The sequence below is a fragment of the Lampris incognitus genome, chromosome 9 (assembly GCF_029633865.1).
Source record: "Lampris incognitus isolate fLamInc1 chromosome 9, fLamInc1.hap2, whole genome shotgun sequence".
Taxonomy (NCBI): Eukaryota; Metazoa; Chordata; class Actinopteri; order Lampriformes; family Lampridae; genus Lampris; species Lampris incognitus.
In genome coordinates this window covers 29,672,419-29,683,460 of record NC_079219.1, presented here as the reverse complement: position 1 = coordinate 29,683,460, position 11,042 = coordinate 29,672,419, and the positions used below count along the sequence as shown (strand labels likewise).

The window sequence follows — 11,042 nt, the reverse complement described above, 5'->3', positions numbered from 1 at the left end:
TCATTTCCCCTCACGTGCCCAGCCTGCACACCTGCCTCCCATCAACTCAACAGTATCTACTCTGTTTCTCCATCCACTCATCACCAGATCATTGTTTCTGCTACAGTGGTAGCCTCTCAGTCTCGGCCGCTCTGCAACTGGATATTCAGGATTATTCCCCGTGTTGTTTGCTTTACCAGTATTTCCCATGTCCCCTTGTGCTTCCAGGATCACGACTCTCTGGTTCCCCTGCCTGCATCTCCTGCTCGCTAATCTTGCCAGCCACGTTCACATCCTCTTCCGTCTGTCCTGCTCAGTTCAACTCTACCATCCGCCATTGCTTCTCTACTTTCTGCCCTGCCTGCCATTCTCATTCCCCTTTATTCGTACAATAAACCCTGTTCATGTTACTTAATCCCATTGTCCATGTCTGCGTTTGGGTCCGCCTGTACTGATTATAACTTTGTCCATTGCTTAGAGCAGCTTGACACAGTTACAGACGTTCTGGATGTCAGATCTGGCCTGCCTGTGTGGCAAATCTAAAAACCTCTAGCATTATAGATAATCAGCACCAACCAGTGTCAGCAGTTTGAATGGCTCCTGACTCTTCCTTTAAAGTGGTATAAAATAGACTAAACCCACAGGCGCATGAACACAAGGTTATGCTTCTCCAATGAGACAGGCCTTTCCACTCCAAACTGTCTCACATCTCAATATTTTTTTTTCTTTTCTTCAAATCAGCACTACCCATTGCTGCTGCAGGAAATATGACTTCACTTCCCTGGACAACGTCCTTGTGCATTCATTCTTTAGTAGTAAGATGCTTTGACTAAAGCCAGGCCTTTCTTCTCAGTTGACTTCTGTCTCTTTGTCTGTCCTCTTCAACAGTAAATGACTTCGAAACGTGCAATGGCCTCCAAGTGTCGTGCAGTGGCAGCTGGGCTTCTTTTTCTTGCCAGTATCGCCGCCATCATCACTGTTGCTGTCATCCAGGACCAATGGAGGTCTAACGAATTTGGCCTAGAGGTGTCTACGCACGCACGCACACACACACACACAAACACACACACACACACACACACACACACACACACACACACACACACACACAAATTAATATACTCACATACATATGGTATACTTGCACCCACACGCTCCTACATATGTACACACATACACATTCAAACAGGCTCACACTTTCCATGACACACACACACGCACACACACACAATCACACAATCACTCATCATATTCACCCACACACCTGTCTCTCTGGGAATGTTAAGCCAAACATTATCCAGAGATGGATGGTGGGGTCAGGGTAAGGAGCTTTGACTTGCATGGTAGGACCATGTGTGCACCAGTCATCCCCTGATTTAGTCCTACATTCAGAGAGCCCATTTTCTTGCAACTGGCCCTCTGTAAGAAGTAATTGCGGTATCATTATGAGGCTTTTTATGCGTTTTGCTGATCACAGTAAGGGATGCACTCAGCCAGGCCAAAATGAAAACTTAAATGGTAAAAAGAAATGATGATGGCGCACCATAGATGGCAATTTGTAGAGCCCTGCTTTTACAAATGCAGGAGTCCCACTGGGGCAGTCTTCAAGCACCAGGTGGTGGAATGGCTAATTTCTCTCTCGCTCTCTCTCTCTCGCTCGCTCTCTCTCTCACTTGCTCTCTCTCTCACTCTCTCTCTCTCTCCCTCTCCCTCGCTGTTTAGTATGGCATAGTGATAGACTCTGGGTCGTCTCGCTCCAACATATATCTGTATCAGTGGCCAGGGTACAAGGAGAATGAAACGGGAGTAGTGACTGAGATGATGAACTGTAAAGTCAGTGGTGAGTTTTCCCTCTCTAAAATAACTAAATGATAACTAATATTTCAATGGATACAGTACAGGTTGTGAGCACATTTGAACACTCTGCTTCTGAATAATTGTGAGAATGGAGGTGAGTCTTTATGGGGCAATCAAATGAAGTTGAACATCTTTTAAGATACAGTGTGTAAAAATACACTGTTGTTGAAACTTTTAGTTTGCTGACTGAATCAAATGTATTGAAAGCACAGTTTGTATGACCATTCAGTTTCATTCTTTCACTGCAAAAATAGCACGATTGTAGTGTCTCCTTGGCCTTGTGTCTACAGGTGATGGTATCTCAGAGATGAAGGTTGACGTTGAGAAGGATGCTGCATCATGGAAAGCTTTCAAGCGCTGCATGGACAACATCACCAAAGCTATCCCTGCTGAAAAACACAGCAACACACCTCTATTCCTCGGTGCTACCGCTGGCATGAGACTGCTACAGTAGGAATAGTTTTTCTTGTTTTTATTTTTAATAAGACATATTTTGATAGAAATTGTCTGCCATGAGATAAACCTCAACAGGATCTATCTTAAGTGATTCAATCAGTTTTAAAATCCTGCTCCCCAGCAGGGTGGGGATAGCCTCACTACACTGCTGTTTCAGCTTGTTTATGATTTCCCGTGATGTTGAAATAATGGAGGATTATTCCAGTAGCATCATATAAAAGCCATTGTTTGAAAGAAGATTGAGTAAAACCTGTTCCCAAGCTAAATGTGAACCTGGCTTTGGCAGCTGCTGTACATCAGTGCTAGTCTGGTCCTGCAGGTCGCTGGTCTGAAACTATGCTTTTCAACCAGCATGTCGACAATATGAAAATATCAAAACCAGAAACACTTTATTTGTTATTTCATTTCATGCACTTGCACATATGAAATGAAATGAAACATCATCTCCCCCAGCCCACAGTAGTGCAACACATAGACAAAAAAAATTATCCAAAAACTATAAGAACACATATATCCAGACTAACCCATATCTAAACTAAAAAATGTTAAAAAAAATCACTGTCCAGGAGAACGAACGCCAGCCAGGATGACTGTTGGAACTGCTGGGCTGCATAGGCTAGCAGTTAGCTTAGCCTGTCCCGCTTCTGCATCCTGTCAGACCGCCCTCAGTGTTTCCTCTTTGGGCGTAGCTTCGGTCAGGGCCATGGTCCCTGGGCCCACAGGACGCAGCAGACCAAGCTCCTTCAGCTGATCCAATGCTAGCTCTCTCAGCCAGACACCTTCGACACTCCTCCCTGCACTCCACATGACGACACTAAAAACACAGTCAAGGCCGCCACCAGACCGCCCTCGGCGTTATCAGAACTGCTGGTCTGCATGGGCTAGCAGTTAGCTTAGCCTGCCCCGCTTCCGCATCCTGTCAGACTGCCCTCGGTGTTACCTCTTCGGGCACAGCTCCAGGCAGGGCCATGGTCCCTGGGCTCACAGAACGCAGCAGACCAAGCTCTCCCAGCTGATCCAGCGCCAGCTTTCCCGGCCATCAAACGAAGACGAACTTAGACACAGATGTGGACAAAGACACTGCATGGATGGTACTGGGTGAGGTCGCCGGAAACATGAATACGCGCCGCCATCTTCCAACACCGGTACTGGGTGAGGCCGCTGCAAAAGTGAATTTGCACTGCCATCTTCCCACACCAAAAGCAGAAATAGATCATCACACTAGCAACAATCTGTTGTGGTTATGTCAGATTTGTTTCAGTTTGGCTCTTTTTTATTTGATTTACTGTGCTTTACCATACTTAAATTTTACCAGGAATTTTTGAAAATGATCCAAAGTGCTGTTTTGTGATGCTCTGCATATGGCCTTTGTTTGATGCACACACATAACTACGCCATAGTGAGTGATTATGAATTATTGATTTGTTTGAATGCATATGCACCCCCGTATGTGCTCACACACAGCGGTGAAGTCAGGACAAGAAACCTTGTTAGTGGAAAGTCTAAATGGGGACGTCAGGTTTATTCTGAGGATAAGGCTAGGTAGGATGTGAACGATGGCTTTGATGAAAGGCAAAAGGTTTTGAATAGAGTTACTTTTGCAAACAAGTACATTGACATGCTAACAAACAACATTACAGCAGGTATACATATAGAATATGTGGCATATAGCTAATGTTGACAAATCATTATCAAAGCAATGAAACAACACTTATTTTGCTAGCTTGAGCTCCCAAGGGGAAATAGCCATCCATCCATTATCCAAACTGCTTATGCTGCTCTCAGGGTCACGGGGATGCTGGCACCTATCCCAGCAGTCATTGGGCAGCAGGCGGGGAGACACCCTGGAAAGGCCGCCAGGCCATCACAGGGCAAGGGGAAAATAGTCTAAAGAGAAAAAAAATTGCTTTAATGGCAATGGTGTGACCTCTTTCAGTTGCAAATATAGATTTCAGAATGGCCAAAAGGCTTCTGATGCTCCCATCGCCAACCGGCCTGAAGGCCATTAACAAATATGAGGGGAGATTGGTGACAGAGATTCTACATCCCATTTTTTACAGACGCTAATTCTTATCTCTCTTGTGGTTTGTGACAAGACAAAAGGATGAACAGAGGTCTAATGAGATCCTGGAGAGCCTCAGAGACTACCTCAAGTCCCTGCCCTTCATGTTCCACAATGCCTCCATCATCAGCGGGGCAGAGGAGGGACTCTACGGCTGGGTCACCGTCAACTACATCATGGGAAACTTTCTGGAGGTGTGCAAAACAGTGCACAGGTGAACTGTAATCTATTTGCAGTATTTCATCTCTTTTTTGAGTTTTAGGTGCTGGAAGAACACTTAAGGTATACTTCTACTACTCTAAAGGAAACTTCCTCAGTTTGGGGAAAATTACATGAAAAACATTAATGCTGCAACATAAAGAAATGTGTGATGGTGTACAGAATGGCAACAGACTGCCATGCAGCAAGCAAATGCTGGTCCAGCACTTGGTTGATGTAAGCTGTTTTAAACATATTTGAGCTTTTTCCCAAGCATATTCCAATGTTTGAGTGTTTTGAACTTTGTCTTTTCCAGCTGTTGCGTAAAACGTACAAAAACAATGTTATTGTGGCTAAGACTTGTGCCTTGGAAGGGTTCAGATGGAGGACGGACACAGGTCTGACAGAACACGGGCTTCTTTTTATTTACAGAATTTACTTTACACAGTTCGATAGCTGCATGCTGCACAGGCCAGTGTTACACCAAAATCTGTGCCCCATCAGAATATGTGACTCTGCCATTAAAACGTTCTATTTCAGCCATCCCCCAAGATGCTAATCCTAATCTTAACCACACCAAACCCACATCTAACATCAACTGTCTCCAACCCAATACCTACATTTAACCATCTTGAACTTTATGCCTGCCCTGTGATGGCCTGGCGGCCTGTCCATGGTGTCTCTCCACCTACCGCCCAATGACTGCAGGGATAGGCTCCAGCATCCCCGTGACCCTGAGTAAGGATAAACGGTTTGGATAATGAATGAATGAACTTTATGCCTAAACTTAACCTTATCTAAAGTGCTATTTCTCGTCTGAAAGAGTCTTTTAGTGGAAGGGTAACATAATTTGATGGGTCACAGAATTTGGTGTAACACCGGTACCCAGAAGCGCTGTGGACTTGCTGTCTCCTCTCCGTATTTCTTTGTCTCTGTCTCCTTTCTCCCCGTGTCTCGTTTCCTGTTTTCTCTGGCCATTTCTCTTTTGTGTCTGTTTCAGTCCAGGGCCCAGCTTTACTGCAGAATATAAAGAGCAAGTTTTTAGACTTGCACACCTGTCTGCTCCCTCGTGACCCATGACCCCTCTCTCTCCATTTGCAGCCAATGCTAAACCACACCCCACTACCACAGTTGTCATTCTTTCTTTTGCTGCAGGGTCTCAAAGAAGCTTTACACCAGTGAATTTGCATATAAGTCATGAGAAGACGGAGCTTATCATATGTGTCACAGGCTTTACCTGAATAAACATTTTCTGTCTTGGCATTTGCAGAAGAACGTGTGGAACGCCTTTGTCCGCCCCGATGGGGCAAAGACTGTGGGGTCCATGGACTTGGGTGGAGCATCCACCCAGATTGCCTTTGAGGTGGAGGAGGACACCAGGGGGTCAAACTACATGCAGGTCCAACTGTATGGCTATCCATACAACGTCTACACACACAGCTTCCTCTGCTATGGCAAGAATGAAATTGAGAAACGGGTTTTGGATAAAATAATAAAGGTATAGAGCCTCTACATTGAGTGTGTGTATGTGGGGGGGGGGGGCAATCAGTGAACACCGCTGTCTCTGAGATGTTACCCGGCAAAGGGAAACCAGTCAAGGATGCATTATAGTATTAAGACTATTGTTCAAGACAGTCGCTGTCATCTATAGCTAGTCTTGGAAAAATGCATTATTTCTGTTAGTTGCTGCTATTAGCAATTATAGATGGCTCAGCGCTTCTCAAATGGAGTAAAACTATGACGCTACTGGAGAGCTTGTGCACATTTTCACAAGTGCTGCATGAGATTTTCTGTTTTGTATTGATCTGGTGATGGTTTTTTTGTTCCGAGCTCTGCACATGGGAAACGCCCGCAATTCTTCTCTTCTACCTCCACTCCCCCTCTATTTATATTCTCTTTCACCCTCTCCCTCCCCAAATCCTTCTTCCTCTCCCCCTCTTCCTCCTCCTGCTCCTCCGCCTTACATTAAAGTTATCACCTGATCTGACCAACGTTGACAGCCCCTGCTACCCCGAAGGTTTCAACCTCACCATCAAGGCCTCGTCCATCTATGACACGGAGTGCACGGAGAAACCCAGGAACTACGACCCAAACCAAGACATTACCATGGTGGGAGCCCCGGACTTGGACAAATGCAAAGAAGTTGTCAACTCACTGTTTGATTTCAAATCCTGCTCAGCGACCACGTGTTCCTTTAATGGGGTTGAGCAGCCACCGGTCACTGGGGACTATATGGTAATGATATGTAACATGACACGTATCCCCCCCCCGTCTTTCTCTCTCTCTCTCTGGCTGTGTGTGTGTGTGTGTGTGTGTGTGTGTGTGTGTGTGTGTGTATCTTTCACTCTCTGTCTGTGTGTGTGTCTCTCTCTCTCACACACACACACACACTTTTTGTTTTTCTATACTTGACCCTCAATGACTACATTCATTCCCTAACACTCAAACCTCATCAGAACTACATGCCTAACCTTAACCCTTACCCTAACCTAATCCTAATTCCAACCTTAAACCTAAACCCCAAATTCTAATCCCAAATAAAGACCATTGAAGAAGTGAGGACCAGCCAGAATGTCCTATTTTACAAATAAAAAACTCTGGTTAAAAACTCAAATTGGTCCTCACAGTTACAGCTGAACAAGAAAACACACACACACACACACACACACACACACACACACACACACACACACACAGGTCGGTAAAGCATGTTAGGTAATTGTAAATGACCATTCATCTGTTCCCACCAGGCATATGCTGGGTTCTTCTACACCGCACGAGCTCTGCAGCTGAATGACACCTCAGATAGTGATGCATTCAGAGCTGGAATCAGAAAATTCTGCCACACGCACTGGACAGTGGTAAGTTCCTCACATGGCACCACAAGACAAAAGAAATAAGTACTATGACAAAGGAGGGAGGGGATGAGGAGCAGGGAGTGGGGTAAGGGAGGGGGAGGATACAAGGGAAGGAGCAGAAAGAGGAATTTAGAAAGAAAGAAAAAAAAAGTGAACAAACACACACTCGACAGCTGTGAGTTTTCTAACTCTCTACCAACAGGAAAGTATACTGATGTCCTTCCATTCAATTCACAGAGAGACAATCATGAGAATGAAAACAAAAAGCCTTATCGTCCGTGACAGAAGAGATGGACCGTCTCCAGATCACACAAAATCAATTCCAAATGTTCAAAACAGGCAAACGATAGAAATGGCCTTCTAGATAGGCAGTAACAACAGTTTAAAAAAGCTGTAAATTGGTATTGGGGATTTATCGCATTGCTAGCTTATTTGACAAAATCCATTTACCGATCCAGCATGCCATTATGTTCAGGTATACATGGCTGAAATTTTTATACAAATTAATTTGAGCAATAGTTGAAAAAAATATTAACGCTATTACATTTTTCTAAATGTATTGCTATTGTTGCCAGCAAAGCACCTTGTAATCTCAGTCATTATAACATAATTTTTTGGTGGTTATTTTCCTTTGTGTCACAGCCTCTACCTGCAGCCATTTTTTAGCCATTATCTTGCACGCTGAGCGTTGGGGCGTCCAGGTAGCGTAGTGGTCTATTCTGTTGCCTACCAGCACGGGGATCGCCGGTTCGAATCCCTGTGTTACCTCCGGCTTGATCGGGCGTTCCTACAGACACAATTGGCCATGTCTGTGGGTGGGAAGCTGGATGTGGGTATGTGTCCTGGTTGCTGCACTAGTGCCTCCTCTGGTCGGTCAGGGTGCCTGTCCAGGGGGGAGGGGAATATCATGATCCTCCAACGTGCTACGTTCCCCTGGTGAAACTCCTCACTGTCAGGTGAAAAGAAGCAGCTGGCGACACCACATGTATCAGAGGAAGCATGTGGTAGTCTGCAGCCCTCCCCAGATCGGCAGAGTGGGGTAATTGGCCGGGTCCAATTGGGGAGAAAAAGAGGAGAAAAAAAGCACACAAACACAAAAAAAAAATGTATTCAGTGTAAATCTCAAGGGGTGCAAACTGGGAAAGGCGTCCCATCTTAAAATTTACAGGTGTTTTCTAAGGCTACATGCTAATGCTAAACTCTGATCTTTGCTGCTGTGTTTTTCAGCTGAAAGCAGAAAAGCATTGGATCTCTGACCGATTCCTCAAAACCTATTGCTACTCAGCTCACTATGTGTACACCCTGCTGACAGAGGGATATAAGTTTGACAGAGAGACCTGGAAAAACATTGACTTCCAAAAAGAGGTAACTTCCAAAAAGGAAAAGGTGCCATGCTTGTCCTGTTTTATATCAAATATGCAAAAATGACCAAAAAATTAGTTTAGGAGTAAGTTGGACTTGGAATAATTGGAATAATCTTGCCTTTACTGGCTGCATTTGCTGTTTTCAAAACTTTGCACGCATGGGGTGTCTACTCAAAACATGTTGTACAGGAACTTGCTAAGCGATGGCTCAATAGTTGCCATGTGTCAAGCTATCATTACTTCAACATGTCTGCTGTTCAAAACTTTCATACAGCATCTTATTCCAAAGCTTCAAAGCAAAGTGTTTAACACTTGACAAGCCATCTCCTTTTATCGGTCGTGACCACCCTGTGGTCCCCAGTAGCAAAAGATGTCTGACATTCACCATCAATCCTGACAAAAAATAAGTAGAGAGAGGAATGAAAGGCCGACTTTTTCTTCCTCCTCAACACCCCGGGGATATGGAATGTTCTTCACAAAGGAACTCCCTCAGCTGAAGGAGATTCCCAGTCTGCTACATACATGAGTCAAGCAGCACGATAGCTGCTCTTCAAAAGTCACTCATCACATTCACTATTTCCATACCACACAGATTGTGATGGGCCTTTTATATGTAATCACTCTAAAATAAGAGCTTTCCTCTATAGCTGACCATCTTCATAATTTCCAAATCTGTCAACAAGTGAGTTACTGTGATGCATGCGCTATGTTGGGGTGGTTTGAGAGTGAGACAATTGATAACATAGAGTAAGAGGAGGTTGCAAATCAAATAAGCCAGATGGTTGTGAGCCATTTGGCCCCAGGCTTTTCGTGCTCTAACTTCACTAAGCTGTGTTCAGTAGTTGAAATTCCTGACTTTTCTGAACACGAACAGCCTAGATTATCTCATACTGTGAATGGCACAAAAAAGAACAAAAGAGACAAGACGCCTATGATAAGGCCTACCATGCAAGACATAACAGACCAAATCAACAACATTCGTCTGTGACAAATGTGGATGATATTGTCGCTTTAATGCGGGCCTGATGGTCCACAGGCGTGCTCGCCAAGCTTAAACTGCATCACAGTCATCATCATTTCGATGGACTGCCAAAGAATGGCATGCACCAATGCCACAATGAAAGGGGTATCAACATTTGGGGTAAAATGTCCATCATGTCAAATCTGAGGACAAATGCTCCTGCATAATATGAATTGATTTAAATCCTGCACAATTAAAGGAAATCCAAGACCAAACGAAGAACACACGGCTTTATGCCAAACCACATTAAACAAACAATAAACAAAAAATGGTCCACAAACAAAATACAGTTTGATTACACTGGTCTACAAGAATATAGTTTTTTTTCTTGCATGGACTTTGGAAACTGTTTTTGGCTAATTTTGGGCTGCTGAATCCAAATCTGAGCTCTATCACATCAAGTTTTTGTGCTATCTGTATGCTCCTTATTCAGGATTTTATAAAAGTTGACCATCTAGTCTGGCAATCTTGGTGGGGATAAAAATGACCCCTATTCATTTCCTAAGTAATTTCATGCTAGGCTGAGTGTTTATTTATTCATTGTAATAATTTTTGCATCTATTGATCTTCTAATGCAACAGTGTTTTTTTAACTTCGAGTGTAAAATTGCTGTTTTCTCAAAAATAATGATTTTTCATAGTTCAAAAACCTGATGTGATAGGCAAAAACTAATGCCAGATTTGGATTCAGCACCCAAAAGTTAGCTAGAATCTGTTAAAAAACCCCATGCAAGAAAAATTGTGTGGACCAGTGTTATTCTAACCATGAACCATCCTCTCCTTTCCAGGTGAAGAACACCAGTATCGGGTGGAGTTTGGGCTACATGCTGAGCATGTCCAATATGATCCCTTCCGAGGCTAAAGAAGTTCTACCCATGTCCAACCCCGTCTTTGTAGGCCTCATCTTCCTCTTCTCAGCCCTAACCATAGTAACTGTCGTCTCCCTCTTCATCATCCTCATCCGCACTTGCTACTGAGACCATCTGAGCCCAGACAGTTATTTTAAATGGATTCTTTCAAGGAGGGTAACTAATTCACCAAGCGAATGGACAGCCATTTTATGCGTTGGGTGCAGCTGTAGTTCTGTATCATGTTGGGTGGTGCTCCTGTAGCCTGTGTCCAGATCCTGCCACATAATAGTCATTAGTATGTCCCATTATTTTTTATATGCCGCTGTTATTTATCTTTGACCCTGAGCCATGGCTTTGCTTATGATGTCAGACCATTTGCACACGTTACTTGGCTCCA

At 44.0% G+C, this 11,042-nt stretch overlaps 1 protein-coding gene across 1 annotated transcript; it reads left to right on the top strand.

The window, feature by feature from the left end:
* Positions 1-888: 888 nt before the first annotated feature.
* On the top strand, positions 889-10,771 carry entpd3 (ectonucleoside triphosphate diphosphohydrolase 3). The gene is made up of 9 exons (XM_056286965.1): positions 889-1,005; positions 1,702-1,819; positions 2,127-2,286; positions 4,389-4,548; positions 5,823-6,050; positions 6,524-6,787; positions 7,303-7,413; positions 8,638-8,775; positions 10,583-10,771. Exons 1-9 carry the CDS (start codon positions 889-891, stop codon positions 10,769-10,771), a joined length of 1,485 nt encoding a protein of 494 aa, XP_056142940.1.
* Positions 10,772-11,042: the final 271 nt, after the last annotated feature.

Bases quoted from the DNA above. Each gene is read 5' to 3' on its own strand.
- entpd3 (XM_056286965.1), top strand. From the start codon at position 889: ATGGCCTCCAAGTGTCGTGCAGTGGCAGCTGGGCTTCTTTTTCTTGCC. The intron at 1,820-2,126 runs GTGAGTTTTCCC...TTGTGTCTACAG, and splicing joins GATGAACTGTAAAGTCAGTG to GTGATGGTATCTCAGAGATG. The intron at 7,414-8,637 runs GTAAGTTCCTCA...TGTGTTTTTCAG, and splicing joins GCCACACGCACTGGACAGTG to CTGAAAGCAGAAAAGCATTG.